The sequence below is a fragment of the Monocercomonoides exilis genome, assembly GCF_001643675.1.
Source record: "Monocercomonoides exilis strain PA203 chromosome Unknown scaffold3-2548433, whole genome shotgun sequence".
NCBI lineage: Eukaryota > Preaxostyla > Oxymonadida > Polymastigidae > Monocercomonoides > Monocercomonoides exilis.
The window spans coordinates 1,345,075-1,360,152 of record NW_027150548.1 but is presented as its reverse complement, the minus strand read 5'-3'; the positions used below and the strand labels follow the sequence as shown (position 1 = coordinate 1,360,152).

Genomic DNA, 15,078 nt, shown 5'->3' with positions numbered 1-15,078 from the left:
TCGGTGATTCAAGAATCCAACGCAGTTTTCTCAAAATTTTCAAATTGAATATTTTTTTTCTTGATTCGAAATTTGAACATATCAATCAAGGATGTCAGTTCCTGCATCGGAGAAACCTCAGAATTGCAGAAGAATGTGTCCTCAAATCCTTCCTTCCATAGTCGTCTCCGCTCAAATACGCAGCAGGCAACAGTGTGTCTGTTATCCCTGTCTCTTCAAGCATTGAAGCAAACTTCTTCTCCATTTCTTTCCACGTGTCGATGTCTTCTTCGCGCCTCCGCTGCTTCTGGCACCTCTCCAAAAATGAGCGAACGCCAAGCATCGCCCATGAGGTCACTGTGTCGTCGTTGTCCGACATTGTCACTTTGTTAATGATCGCATCAACATACGTGCTGTTTTCCAGCAGAGCAAGATCCGCAGCACAGCAGTTCTCAATGCAGCGGCGGAAAATACACGTCGCCCAGCGCCGCGTGGAAACGGTGTTTGACCCAGTCTCGTGGACAACATCTTGCAGAACTGACAGCAAGGGTGAAGAGTGACAGAGAGAAGGAGCAAAAAATGAGCATCTTTCAGCCAAAATCCACATTAGCTCCACCCACTCCTCTCTTGTCCACTCGTCATGTCTGGCATCATACAGCGGACAGGAAATGCATTCATCTGCTTCTGCCATTGCGTAACTTTTAGGCTTTAGCGAGTAAATCTCTGAGGCAAGAACGTTGAAAAGATCATAATGCACCATCACGTTTTCAGTATCTTCCATCCCAAACAGACGAGAGTTACAAATAATCCACCACACCATGCATCTTGCTGTTGTAGATAGCGATTGATAAAGTTGCTTGTCCTCCAACAGTAATGTCATCATTTCACGAAGCGGAAATTGTTTGAGATAAGAAAGATGACCTTTAAAAATGTGTAGTTTTAAATAATTTTAAAGATTAAAAATTATTTTTTTAATCAAAATTGGCAAACGTGGGAAATCAACCTGCCTGAAAGACATTAAAGCCAGCTCAAATGTTATGTAATTTTTCTCTCCAGATTTATGAGGATTCATTTCTTCCAAAAGAAGTGGAACAGTTTTTGTTAACACTCCAATGTTGTAACTATGCGAAGGTGGGCATAAAAGATGGTATGTTTCACAAATCAATAAAATGCAAAATTTCTTTTCGGAGGCATCTTTTATTTCTTCAGATTTAAGTTCCGAAATAATTATCTCTTCAAGAGTATTAAATAGTGGTGACTGGACAAAGGGGTGGGGATATGGATACAAGTCATATAGCCTGAATAAAATTCCTATTTTTATTAAAAGATGGGCTAGTAATTGGATTGAAATTTGCTTCTTCATAAGCATCTCGTTCATTAATGCAAAAGTTTCCACAGTAAAATTATTTTCAAATTCATTTTTCGTCATCCGTTTGCACAACACCTTCATCCGTTCGATAGATGACTCCTGATCTTTTAAGGTTAGTGATGGAAGTTGCTTCAAACAATCTGTAAAAATTCATGTTTTAAAAATGATTTCAAAATAAAAACGTCCATTTAATAATACTTCAGAAGAAAAAAAAGCACAACATAAAAAAGTGTGTTCCATGAAATAAAATGTTCGATGGTGTGCAAAAAGACTCTGAAATTCGGAAAATAACGAATGAAAGATTTAATAATACTGAATAATGTTATTTCTGATCATTTTTCAAATATTCACATATAATTATTCAACATCAAAATTGTTAAATTCAAAATAGGAAAAGAAGTTTATGAATTTCAAATTTTGATTCCAGTGAAAATATGTGATATAATTTTGAAAAAAATATAGATAAAAAAATGTTTGCACATTTTATTTTGTTTTATTTCATTTTCAACTGCGGTAATAAATGATCTGGCATAAGGATACATTTAGGGTACCTAAAAAATAAAAAATAAGCGTTATGAAACGGCTAAATGTTTTCAAGTGAACTTTCATCAACACTCTTTGGTTATGTTAAAATGTTTTATTTATCTGAAAACTTTTTTTTGGGCTTTCTTTCTCAAAAACAACTGTTCCCAAATAAAAATTTTGAATAATTTTTTTGATAAATTCATAAAATAACAATTAAATGACATTTTTATGTTTTCAAATTTGAATTTTATTGCCGTATGAAATTGTTTGGGTTGAAAAAAACTCAATTTAAGTATTTAAATGAAGATAGAAAAAAGTCTCGTAAACTTAAGATTTGAATAAAAAAAACATTCAATCAATTTTAGTTTTGATCAATTGGTTATTATTAACCTGATGTATTTATAATATGGGTGTTTATTTTTGAAATAATATCTTTTATCGGGGTGTCGGTTTTTCGAAGATTAAAAGTTTTTTTGAAGAGATTTTGTGATCAAATGCTGAAAATATCACAACTGTTTTGAAAACAAATATTTTAACCTAATCAAAGATAAAATTGTCTTCAATGAGCTTCTTCACTTTTCGCTGTTTCTTGGTTAACATTTATGATTAATTTTTGAACCGAAATTTTTGAATGAAAAAATTTGAATACAAAAATAATCACCCACATTAAAAAACAAATTGAGGAATCCAACTGTTTATTCAGATAGAAAGTTTTGACTTTTGTCAAAGCCTAAAAAAGGATTGAAATAAATGAATAATTTATTAAGGTTTATTGATAGAAAATTATTCAAAAATATTTGTTCAGATAATTTTGAATTATTGGTAAGTGTTATACCCCTTTCAAAGCATTACATAAAAAATTCGTTTGTTTTTAACAATGGAAAAAAAAAAAAAAAAAAAAAAAAACTGACGATCACTGACTAACTTGAGCTCACATTTTCCAAGGTGACGCAGATGTATACATTAATTTTTAAGAAAATTCATTGTTATCGAAAATATATTGGTCATTCTTTTTGAAAAGTCGCAAACGTTTAACTAATCTGAAAAAGAGATCGAAAATGATCAAAAAATGTTGATCATTCCGTTCCCATTTAAGTTTGATAAATGTTATTAATTGTTATTAATTTCGCTTTTAATAGAATAACAGGATTTAAATTAGTTAATAATACATAAATTTTTAACTATATTTTGTAATACACTTATATGAGCAACTGCTTTCGAGCTATTTGAAGCAAATTAATAATATGATAATATTTCTTCGTTTTCATTTCATTCGTTTCAATTCACGTTTTTTTATTTTGAAAAATAACAATATTTTAACATTTCTTTTTGTTATTAGTAAATTAGATATAAATATTTATCTTCCAATATTTTTTTTTTAGAAAGTGATAAAAAGCAAAAATACATCAAAACAAAATGCACAACAATAGAAAATCATTCAAACAGTTGTTCTCATTGAAAAAAAATAAATGCTTTTATAAAATAAAGAGGCATTTCTACAAATTGAACACAGAAAAGCGTAATCATCAAAAGTTCTAAAAAAAACATGTATTTCATTTTTATTGTTTAATAATGAATAGTGTTCTTTGATTCTTTCATTTTCTTACAAATCTTTTCATTTCTCAGCCGTCACATTTTATTTCAATACAATTCAAAAATAAAATGTGTTCTGTTTTTCTTCATTGTATGTTAACAATTTGTTTTTTCACCTTATAATACTTTTTTCTTTGGAAACTGAATCAATACTTGTGTTTTCAATGCATTGCTGCAATTATAACTTCGAATTGCACCTTCGTCTTCCTCATCTTTTTCAATTGGATAAGCACGCCAATCTGTTTCGCCATTCCGGAGGCGGAGAAGCGAAGAGAAGAAGGAAGCAGGGGATGATCAGTCATCATCAGCAACTGCGATTGACCCTTCGGATGCCTCGGCGGTGGCGGCGTCAAACTCGTCGGCTGGAGCGATGGACGATGTCGAGAGGCGGCTGGGGTGTATGAAAATCAAAAGAAGTCGTAACTGAGGGAGCAACAGACGCTGCGGGGATATGTTGTGGCTCTGCGGGCGGTGCTGTATGGGGGTGTTGCGTGTGCATACGATGTGGCGCTTTCGGCGATGCTTTTGGTTCCGCTGGTGGCACCGCTTCCGTCGCTTGCAGCGTCGGTGGGCACGAAGCCAGAGGGAAAGCAGAATTTTGTGTCGGCTGTATGAATGCGTTCCCGTCGATCTGCGATCTGTTTGACCCTTCACTGCAAATATGGTGATCGCAACAGTCGAGGCGTGTGGTGGTGAAGCTGGACGAGGAAGTGATGGGGCGAGAGGTTGCCGTGCGTGAAGTGGGAGAGATTATGGAGAAGGGGCTGTCGGCGGCGGGGCTGAGGATGGAGGATGTGGTTATGTCGCTTGTAGCGATTGCGCCGGCAGTTCTGGAGGAACAAGAAGAGGAAGAGGAAGGAAGAGGAAATGAAGTGAAAGGCTGGTATCTGACAGTGCACAGAGAGTTTGTGGAGAGAATCAAAAAGAACCAGGAGAAGCTGGAAGAGGCGATGGCGCCGTTGATTGTGGAGGCGCTTGGGCTGAGTGGGCTGAGGTTTGTGAAGGCAGAGGCTGAGGCGGGTGCAGACAAGCAGCATTCTGTGGAACCAGAAGTGTGCAGTTCTTCTCCATCCGATGGCATTCAACAGGAGAACAGAAGAGCAGAAGAAGAAGCAGCAGATGGATCTTTGGGATAATTTCAGATGGAAGTGCAGAGGGGGTGGGAAAAGATGTGGAACAGGTGCACATGTCGACGAACGGTTGACAACGAATGAGGAAAAACACATATCTTATGAAGAAATTGAGGAAAAAATTGCTTGCTTTGTACCGAGTGAGAAGAGGAGGAAGAGAAAGAAGAAGAGGAAGAGAAAGAAGAGGAGGAAGAGGAAGAAGAGGGAGGAAAAGGGAGGAAAGATTTAGTACACTTTGAAGAACGGAGCGACAAAGTTGTTCTATCTGGTCGAGGGCTGATGAGCAGTACCTTGACAAATCAGCGAATGATGAGTGCGCGCATTGCAAACAGGGAGACTTTTGATGTGCTGGGTTAGCTGAACATGCCGCTGTCATGAAGCTGTACTAAGATGCAGGTGAAATGGTGGAGATACAGCTGAGGAACAAAGCCGAAGGGAAATCTGGCTCTGGGGCTGTGCGAGATCCTCATGCAGCATGGGACAGAGAGTGAAGCAGGCATGAAGCAGGCGATTGTGGAAGACTTTGTGGTTATGCTTAACGCTCTTGTTGAATGGTCCGAGCACAAAGCAGAGGAGAACGAGTTTGTGTGTGGTATCTTTATCAGCCAGGATGAGCTGAACCGTCTTGCGAATGTGCACATTGTGATGAAGCAATGGTTACTGTGCTGTGGAGTTACAGCGTCTATTGTGATAAAGCACAGATGATTAGGCGAAGGTGAAGTTCACAACAAAGAAGGGAATTGAGGCAACATGGCAGAGCAGAGAAGGAGCAGAAGCAGGTTATGTGAAGGAGATGCTGAGCAATTGTTCAGCGATGCTTTCAGTGCATGCGTTTGAGGGCGTGTTTGATGGGGTGTCTGATGCGGATACACAGCTGACTTGACTAGGTGAGTGAATGGAGGCAGAGGTGCAGAAGGATCGGAGGCCGGTTCATTCAAAAAGTTAGACAAGAGGCTCGGTATCGAAGAGTTGTTTATTCAAAGAAGACAGTCGAATGTGTCCAAATGATAGGGGAATGCGGCTGAGATGCTTCGTTCACAATTTCTATCTGACGATGCTTTCTCAGTGGTTGTTTCGTTGGTAACTCACATGGCATTGAAGATGGAAGCAGAGAATGTGCAAGATAACTTTGTTTCTTCTTTCTATTCTTCTTCTTTATCTTCTTCTTCTTCCTCTTCTTCTTCCTCTTCCCACTCTTCTTCCTCTTCCTCTTCTTCTTCTTCTGATAATCCTTCTTCTTCTTCTTCTTCTTCTTCTTCTTCTTCTTCTGCTTGTGCTTCTGTATCTGTATATGAATCCGCTTCTGTTAATTCTGCTCTATGCGTAAATGAGGAAGAGACTACACAAGTTGCGAAGTTCCAGCAAGCAGAGTTAACGAAGGAACGCCGAGAGAACAAATTTCAACGCGTGGCGCCTTTTCTATATGCTCAAAGTGTGCAAAACCATTTTTTCCTGGCTTATTCGCTGTATCTGTTTGGGTGTCAAGGAAATAAAGCGGGCAGCGATGCATTTGAGTGTATGAGAGTTGTTTTTTTGGAGACTGTATAAGCGATTAAACAAGCTAATTATTTTGTGGCAGCTACGTTTGCAAAAAAGCAAACAGACGTTTGTGTGTGACAGGCTAGAGTGGAGATGGAGATAAAGATATTCTGAAAAAGGGTAATTCTTCTTATTTAAGCAAGGACACAATAAAAGTGCTGTTTATGTGTGAGATGCAGATAGTTGTTGAAAAGAAAGAAGAAGAAGAAGAAGAAGAAGAAGAAGAAGAAGAAGAAGGTAAAGTAGAAGATAAAGGAATTGTTGTTGTTGTTGTTGTTGAAGAATTTGAAGAAGAAGAAGAAAAATCGATAGAATTAGGATGAAATGGGATGTGTGTGTTGCGAGTGGTGAGGGGAGGAAGCTGAGAGCGGCGGTTGGGCGAAGGACGAGTAGAAATTTGATGTGTTGGATGAGAAAAAGGAGAAGAGGAAGAGGAAGAAAATGACGAGGAAAATGACAAATAAGGTGAAGAAGACGAAGACGAAGAAGAAGAATATAAATTATAAATTTTTGAGAGATGAACAATTAGTTAAATAACATTTCAGAAGAAGATGATGAAAATGACTTGTTTGATGTTGTCAGTTGGCGAAATATCACATTTGATAAGTTGACTTCGAAAGGAATATAAAACCCCAATCACAAATAATATTGGCCAATTCGCATTAATTTGTCAATTAGATTGATATCTTCAGTTCATTTGCAAACTTTGTGTGGTTTCATTGTCTTTCTCTTCAAAAACAAAAAATAATGATGTTTGTCCATTGGCTCTGAAAATACAAAAAGCATCAAAAGAAGATATAAGAACGAAGAAGAATAAGACGAAGATGAAAAGGCAGCAGAAGAAAAAGAAGATAAAGAAAAAATTGGAGGAAGGGGAAGTATACCATGCAGAAGAAGACTGTTTTGTTTGCTTTGATGTCGATGGTGATGAATGAGATGACAAAGACGAAGATGTAGATGAAGATGATGAAGAAAATGAAGAAGAAGAAGAAGAAGAAAAAGGAGGAGGAGAAGAAGAAAAAGGAGGAGGAGGAGGAATAGAAGAAGAAGAAAAAGAAGATGATGATGATGAAAGAGAGAAGATAAGATTTGATAATACTTTTTTAACAATTGCTTAAATTATCTCTAAATTCGATGTAAAACTTGCATCGGAGACTATCAAACCACTTTGTTCATCATTTCTTCGAATTTCATGCTTTCGATCAGCAAAGGCCAATTCATCACTCATCTGAATCATTCCATTCACAACAACTTTCTTTTCTCCTTTCAACCATGTGAGGGAGTGCTTCATTGTCAAGCAAGGGAATTGGACAATTCCGCAATGTGAGTGATCAGATGCCTCAGAATTGCTCACATATATTTCTTCTGGAGTGTGAAGGAGATAGATGCACAGAGGAATGGCCACACTCGTATTTCCATTGTCACATCCTCTCACTTTGTCAAATAAATACAAAGAGGCTGAAACACACGAGATCTTTTGAGGATTGACAATTGCTTCCAGATTAGGAGAAATAACAATGATGTCATTCCGCCATTTGGCTGTGTTTGTGCCAAACGAAGATGAGATCAGGAAATTGGGATTTTTATTCAACAACCGAAGAAGAATTCCTCCTGCAATTCCATAAGTTTCAGAGCAACAGCATACATCAAACATCCCGCCTTTCACTTTCACTTCATTTTCATTCCCAACACACAGCATCATCGATCATCCATTCTCTGAACTTACGCTTCAGCATCCTGTAAATGAACAAGAATTCAGATCTTTGTCAATTATGCCATTGAAAAGACAAATGTTGGCTGTCAACTGTGAACTTTTCAATAAAAAAAACATGATTGAATAATAAATTAAAAATAAAATTTTTTTGTTAAAATTAAATGCAAACCACAAAATTTATTAAATTTTCGGATGCATCGAATATGTATGTTCAATTTTCGCATTTATGTTAAGTTCATGTGCATAATGCAAATGAAAAATCCTATTCAAATGAAAATTCAAATTAACATTGAAAATTAAGTATATCAGGAAAAATAATCGAAACACACCATGGTTATTTTATTTATTAAGAATTGCAAAGTAGTTCAATCAAGTGAAACCCTTTTTCATTGAAAAACTAATATTTAAATTTTGATCTAACAATTTGATACATAATTTTTTGACAAAGAAAATATCTTTTCATTAATAAGTTTGCTATGAACCAGCTAACATCACTGTGAGAGTTTCAAATATTTATTTGTATTATGGAAACGTAGTGTTATTTTATGAACTTTCATGGGACAAATTTTTGATCTGCGGCTACTTTTTAAAAAGAATGAACAATAATTATCATTGAAATGTGAAGTTCATTTCAATTGTTTCAGTAGTCAATGTTTGATGAAAAAAAGACAGAGATAGTTTCAAAAGGAGTTGTCACTTTTCTGTGAACAAAAAATTAAATTCAAAACAAAATTATCAAACTGAATTATATGATCGAAAATATAAGATTTCAAGAATAATCACCCAAATATTTTCCAATCTCGTTAAATATCGGTGAATAGAAATATATTCTCTGAACTTTTGATTCGAAAATGTTGAGGAATCAATATAAATGATAATTTTTTGATAATCAAATGTTGGAATGAATGTTTCAATTGCTTTAACACTATGTTTCTTTAACATTACTAAAAAATGAATTTGATAATAAAAAATATTATAGAATAATTGAAAAAAATATTATTATGTTGTTTGCTTTTAAACACACTTGAAATGCTTCAGAAAAAAAATTATAAAAGCAAAAGCATGCTGTCAAGAAAATTAATGCTTTTTATTCACAAGTCAAACATTGTTGTACCTTCATGATATTATTTTGTTTAAATTCTATGTCAAAAAACACAAACACAAAACTCAAGAAACGGCCAATCAGACAATTTGACATCTCACATGTAACAATAACTAACAGCAAAAGATCACTCCTTCAAAACCCAAATCCATATCTTAATTTTCAATTTTTATCTTTATCTTCTTCTTCATTTTAATCTTTATATTTATCTTAATCTTAATCCTAATCCTAATCCTAATCCAAATACTGACACATCTTACTCTGACTCTTCATTCTTCGCTCCTTTAAACTGAGAAGGAAATCTTCCTTTCGTTTTCGCTGCTTGCAAACGCTGAAGCAGCTGGTCGAGCTTCTGGTTGCTGCTGGCTGGTGATGTTTGGGCAGAAAAGGAAGAAGACGAAAATGAACTTCGAGAAAACGAGGAAGAAGGCAAAGAAGAAGAATTAGAAGAATTAGAAGAAGAAGAGGAAGATGGATTAAAAGAGGAGAAAGACGAGAAACTGGGAGCTGTTGAAGAATTATCTTGAGGTTTGTTCAAAATACGATGGATGGAAGAAAACAGAGACGAAGAAGAGGAAGAGGAGGAAGAGGAAGAATCAGGAAAAGAAAGATTATCCAACGCACTTGACACAGAATTTGAATTTGTATTAGGATTTGAAAAAGAATTAGAAACAAGCAAAGAAGAAGAATTAGAATTAGAAGAAGAAGAAGAAGAAGACAAGTTCGCAGCCGAAGGAGAATTAGAAGAAGAGAACAAAGGAGCATGAGGGAAAGGGGTGGAAGGTTGGAACGACTTTTTGAGGGCAGCTGGTGTGGCAGTCGGGGCATATGGCATTGAGAGAGGAAGACTGCTGGAAAAGGAAGGGGCAGCTGAGGAAGAGGAGAAGGAACTGGTGGGATATGACAAGGAAGAAGAAGAAGAAGAAGAAGAAGAAGAAGAAGAAGGAAGAGGAGGTTTATTTTGCTGTTCATTTGAAGAATCTTCTTTGTTGTTGAAGTTATAAAGAAGATCTGGACTTTCATTTTGCGTTCCGCTTCGGTTGCTTTCTGTTGCCTTTTTTGTTTCAAAGTTGTATTCATCATATTCTTCTCTCTTCTCTTCTTCCTCTTCTCTCTCTCTTTCTCTTTCTCTTTCTCTTTCTCTCTCCTTTTCCTTCTCCTTCTCTTTCTCCTTTGTCTCCAGCAAATTGCTTCTCATCCTCTCCTTCCACGATGTTGACAGCGCAGAGCCAATCAATCCATGTTTCACCTCACTTTTCTGCTCTCCTTCTTTCGCTTTCTCTCTCTCATTCATTTTGCTCTGCCGAATTTGCTGCAATATTTGCCCTGGTTTTCTTCCTCCTTCTCTTGTTTCCACATCTCTTTCTCTTTCTCTTTCTCCATCATTAAAATCTTCTTCTCCTCCTCTTTCTCCTCCTCTTTCTTCTTTCTTTTCAAATCTAACTCCTTCTTCTCTTTCTCTTTCTCTTTCTCTTTCTTTCTCTCTCTCTTCCTCATTCCCAAACAACTCATTCCTCAATGCTTCTCTTCTTTCTCTGTTTTCTCTTCTTTCCTTTTCAGAAGACAAAGGCGTGCTTATTGTCCGTGGAAGAGAGACAGAACGAGAAGAAGCTGAAGAAGAAGGCTCAAAGGAAATGCTTCGGTATGAAGGAGTCGCAGAAGTATTGGAAGGAAACGATGAAAATGAAGAAGAAGAGGAAGAAGAGGAAGAAGGCAAAGTTGATGAGGTTGAGGAGAAAAGAGAATTTGCTGTTGGCTTATCGTCTTTTCTTCGTTGAATGGAAGGATGCATTGGATATCCAAGAGAGGAAGAAATAGAAGAAATCGAAGAAGAAGAAGAAGAAGAAGGAGCAGAAGGAGTTGAAATGGATGAAGAGGAGAAAGAAGGAAGAGGAGGACGAGGCGATAACAATGGAGCAGACAATGAAGAAGAGGTGGAAGAAGAAGAGGAAGGCAATGAAGAAGAAGGGAAAGAGGAAGAGGAGGAAGAAGAAGAAGAAGAGGAGGAGGAGGAGGAAGAAGAAGAAGAAGACAGAGCGAACGAGACAGCAGCAGCAGAGGAAGGGATGGGGTATTCTCTTCGTGTGGGTGAAAGAGAACGCATCGGAGGCTCAGAGCGAAGAGGAGAGGAACACAACACGCCGCCTGGAAGGGTCTTTTTGGCTGTCATTGAAGAAGAAATGGAAGAAGAAGAAGAAGAAGAAGAGGAGGAGGAGGAGGAGGATGAAAAAGGATCTGAAGAGAAGGAAGAAGGGAAATGTGAAGGTGTTGAAGAAGAAGAAGAATAAAATGGAAAGCGAGAAGAAAAAGAAGTTAAGCTTGCAATTCGATTTCTTTCCTGTTCTTCTCTTTCTCTTTCTTTTTCTTCTCTTTCTTCTTTTTCCTTTTCCATTTTCTCCACCTTCTCTTTCAAACTATCCAATTCTTCTTCAATTTCATTTTTCTCCTTCTCCAACTTTTCTTTCTCTTCCTCCCATTTCGCTTTCTCTCCCTCAAACTTCTCGTTCATTTGGTTTTTCTCATCTTCCCACTTCTTCTGGCATTGCTCTTCAAACACCTTCTTTTCTTCCTCCATCTTCTCCTTCATCTTCTTCTCTTCCTCCTCTCTTCTCTTCTCCTCTTCCTCCTTCCTCGCCTCCATCTCCTTCCTCATCTCCTCCCTCTCCTTCTCCTTCTCCTTCTCCCAGTTCTGCCTCTCCTTCTCCTTCTTCTCCTCCCACGCCTTCTTCTCCCTCCCAAACTCCTGCGCCTCCTCTTTCTTCCTCGTTTCCATCGCATTTATCTCTCTCAGCGTCGTCTGTAACATCCTCTGTGTCTGCTGCTCTTTTTGCATAAGCTCTTCTTCTTTTCTCGCTGCTGCTTTCTCTCTTTCCCCAACTCGTTTTGCCTGCTGCACTGCCTTATTCTCTCTCTCTGCTGCATCTGCCTCTCTTTTAAGCAGCCTCGCTTCAATCAGATGGAGAAGAGAAGGAAGAGGAAGAGTGGATAGAACACTCAAGGCAGACAGCGAGGGATCAGTGGAGGCGAGAGAAGAAAGAGGAGAAGAAGAATAAGAAGAGGATGATGAAGAAGATGATGATGACAATGGTGGTAAAGAGGAAGAAGAAGAAGCAGACGATGATGCAAGAGGAGCAGGAGAAGGAGAAGTCGGAGGAGCTGTGGGTGTTGTGGGAGGGGAGGGGCGCTGTGCTGGATAAGAAAAGGGCTTTTCAGCAGATTCACTGGAGAATGGCTTTGATGGGTCGCTGATTGAAATGGAGGACGGAAGGCGCAGAGGAGAAGGAGAAGAAAGAATGAAGTTTGGAAGTTTGGGGGAAGAAGAGGAAGAGGAAGAAGAAGAAGAAGAGGAATTGGGAGAAGCAGAAGGAGAACTTGTAGTTCGCATATAAGAAGCAGGCGATGAGTGATAATGAGTGTTATTCATTGATTCAACACTTGGCGAATTTCGCTGCATCTGAGCATTCAAATGTCCTTCTCTTTCACACACATTCATATTTGCATTCATATTCATATTCACATTTATATTTGAATTTGAATTTGAATTCGAATTCTTGTTTTGTTCAATGACATTATCTGAAGCAATCTGTGGGCTTTGCTCTGTTTTACTCTGTGAGTCCGTCATCATTGGTGCTGATGGCTGAGGGTCGAGTGGAGAAGAGAGGTCAGGTGCATCTGCTGGATAGACTGTGTTGCCTGTGTGGATGTTCAGAGGTGATTGGCTATCGTTGTTGAGTGAGGAGGAAGAGGAGGAGGAAGAGGAGGAGGAGGAGGAAGAAGAAGAAGAAGATGATGATGAGGAGGAAGAAGAAGAGGATGAAGGCTCATTTGAAGGATGAGAAGGCGAATAAGGCGAAATCGGAGGCGCACACGGGGAAGGCGAAGCATTCCGAGGCAGCGGCGATTTTTCCTGTTTGAACTGAAGTTGACTGAAAGGTTGTTGCGAGGCAGAAGGCGAGCTTATCATTTCTGAGTGTGTTGGAGGGTCAGCCAAGTAAGAAAACTGAGAGGCGAAAGGAAGGTTCTCATTGAGAGTGTTCGAAGAGTGTGGGGCATTTGGATGTTGCAGTGGCAGATTGGTGGGTGAATGAGAGGAAGATGCAGAAGAAGAAGAAGCAGAAGCGGAAGGAGAAGAGAGAGGGATGAGAGGCAATGAGACACTTGGTGATGAGTGAATGTTGGATGTGGTGGGTGAGGAAGAAGAAGAAGAAGAAGAAGAAGAAGAAGATGATGATGATGGAAAAGAAGATGGGGTGCTGTTTGGTTTGTGATCAAGGATGATTGGAGGAGGCAGGCTGAGTGCAAGGGGAAGAGCAGAAGCTGAACTATGTGTGACAAGCTGGTGTTGTGGTGAAGAAGAAGAAGAAGAAGCAGATGCAGATGTTGATGGCGTTGTTGATGATGATGAAGCAGAGGCTGAAGCATTTTGGGTGCGATTTCCTTCGAATTGGCTAGGAGAATCATTAAAAGCCCATTCATGGCTGGCTGGAAACGATGCTTCATTGCTTGTGAATGCATCTTTTGGATCCTTTTTGGTGGAAGAGACAGAAAACATGTCAGATTTTGAATGAAACGGAGACACTTCTGATTGTGAAGGTGTGCCCTTTTCATTCACACAATCATCATTTCGAGCAGCAATTGGAATTCTCTTGTCATTCTCAGACATTTGCAGTTGGCCGGAATCAATGCCATTATCATGTCCATAATTTGGACTGTGAGATGGTTCGGATGAAACGCCATTTCGAAAAACTGGCGGTGGTTCAAACGGAATAGATGGCTGAGGCGGAGCGCTTGGGATCGGTTCGTTAGTTGATCTTTCGGATGCATCTTCTTTTTTTTGTAATGCAAAATTCAATGCTGCGTCATCTGACATCGAAGAATTTTCATTCTCTTGTCTGTTGTTTTCATTGATTTCTTCAAATTTTTGATCTTTCTTTTCATGTGAAAACTGGTTGAGGTTGTCATTAATTTTATCAAATTGTTCGCTTTGCTCATTTGTCATTTTATAATATATTTTTTTGAAATGCTCCATTTGTTCATTAAAGGCAACGGTAATAGCTTCGATTTGAGGCTGTTCAAAATGAGAGTAACATTAAATATATCGAAGACGAATATTTTTCGCAAACCATTAGTCTTTTTTCCTCTTGCAACTCTGATTCCATTTCTAAAAGAAAAATTGCTTCGTTTTGTTCTTTGTCAGATTGTTGTTCTGTTCCTTTTTCTGCTCGATCACGAATTTTCTGCAAATTTTCAGAATTGGTTTCTAATTCTTTCGTTTTTTTGCTAATGAATTCGTTTAAATCATCAATTTTTTGCTTTAAAAATAATAATGCTGATTTTAAAAAATCAAGTTCAAGTTTATTGCTTTGTTCCCCTTCAACAAGAAGATCAATGCAATCACTTACCTAAATTCAAATAAATAATATTATTCTCATTGCAACAATTAGAATTTTTACACACATCTTTAATTACATCTTCCAACGTTTCACTCATTTTTGTCAATTTAATATTAATGGTTCTTTTGATTATTTTTTTGAAAAACAAGAAAACATCATGAATAAAAAAGAATAAAAAAAATATCTAAAGATATCAGTTTAATGTTATTTTAGGTGAAATGATTTATAATGAAAGAAAAATTTTACTGTTGAAAATGAAATCAAATTGTTTTATTGCACATGCATAATAATAATATTTGAAATCGTATTTCTTCAATAAAAATTCACCAAATGACAATATTCTTCAAGGATTTACAAAATGAACACAATAAAGTTTTAACTCCATAAATGTATTTGTTTTTTCGCATTCATCTTTAAAAATTGACATCACTCAGTTAATTCCAATGTTTGAACAAAATCAAGTTCATTGGAAGAAATGTGATAATATTTGTTGTTTTTTCATTGACAAAATATCTATTTGAAAGGTGTTCTTTAACGGAAAAATTCTTGTTTTTTTGTTAAAAACAAAGATATGTTCGAAACTTTTTCTGCTATTGTGATATTGAATTTCAATCATAATCGTGCAATATTAAATAAAGAAAGAAAAAACATTGAGAAATATCTACGAAAGAACAGTTTGAAAAAAAATTCATAAAGTGAAAATTTTCGTCCCAAACTGATTTCTAAAACAATTG

General features: G+C 37.3%; 6 protein-coding genes across 6 annotated transcripts; 3 read left to right on the top strand and 3 right to left on the bottom strand.

Annotated features, from left to right (window-relative positions):
- Positions 1–94: 94 nt before the first annotated feature.
- Positions 95–1,669, bottom strand: MONOS_5404 (uncharacterized protein; the record flags this gene model as incomplete). The annotated part of the gene is made up of 3 exons (XM_067875548.1): positions 1,570–1,669; positions 970–1,488; positions 95–900 (listed from the first exon to the last, which is right to left on the bottom strand). Exons 1-3 carry the CDS (start codon positions 1,586–1,588, stop codon positions 95–97), a joined length of 1,344 nt encoding a protein of 447 aa, XP_067735290.1. The 5' UTR covers positions 1,589–1,669.
- Positions 1,670–3,985: 2,316 nt separating this feature from the next.
- On the top strand, positions 3,986–4,602 carry MONOS_5403 (uncharacterized protein; the record flags this gene model as incomplete). Its single annotated transcript, XM_067875547.1, has 2 exons — positions 3,986–4,075; positions 4,144–4,602. 2 exons carry the CDS (start codon positions 3,986–3,988, stop codon positions 4,600–4,602), a joined length of 549 nt encoding a protein of 182 aa, XP_067735289.1.
- A 462-nt stretch (positions 4,603–5,064) lies between these two features.
- Positions 5,065–5,301, top strand: MONOS_5402 (uncharacterized protein; the record flags this gene model as incomplete). The annotated part of the gene is made up of 1 exon (XM_067875546.1): positions 5,065–5,301. One exon carries the CDS (start codon positions 5,065–5,067, stop codon positions 5,299–5,301), a length of 237 nt encoding a protein of 78 aa, XP_067735288.1.
- A 321-nt stretch (positions 5,302–5,622) lies between these two features.
- MONOS_5401 (uncharacterized protein) lies at positions 5,623–6,458 on the top strand (the record flags this gene model as incomplete). The annotated part of the gene is made up of 2 exons (XM_067875545.1): positions 5,623–6,068; positions 6,275–6,458. The coding sequence occupies 2 exons, from the start codon at positions 5,623–5,625 to the stop codon at positions 6,456–6,458; spliced, it is 630 nt and encodes a 209-aa protein (XP_067735287.1).
- Positions 6,459–7,249: 791 nt separating this feature from the next.
- MONOS_5400 (uncharacterized protein) lies at positions 7,250–7,834 on the bottom strand (the record flags this gene model as incomplete). Its single annotated transcript, XM_067875544.1, has 1 exon — positions 7,250–7,834. The coding sequence occupies one exon, from the start codon at positions 7,832–7,834 to the stop codon at positions 7,250–7,252; it is 585 nt and encodes a 194-aa protein (XP_067735286.1).
- Positions 7,835–8,832: 998 nt separating this feature from the next.
- Positions 8,833–14,503, bottom strand: MONOS_5399 (uncharacterized protein; the record flags this gene model as incomplete). Its single annotated transcript, XM_067875541.1, has 4 exons — positions 8,833–14,019; positions 14,075–14,353; positions 14,409–14,466; positions 14,499–14,503. The coding sequence occupies 4 exons, from the start codon at positions 14,501–14,503 to the stop codon at positions 9,208–9,210; spliced, it is 5,154 nt and encodes a 1,717-aa protein (XP_067735285.1). The 3' UTR covers positions 8,833–9,207.
- Positions 14,504–15,078: the final 575 nt, after the last annotated feature.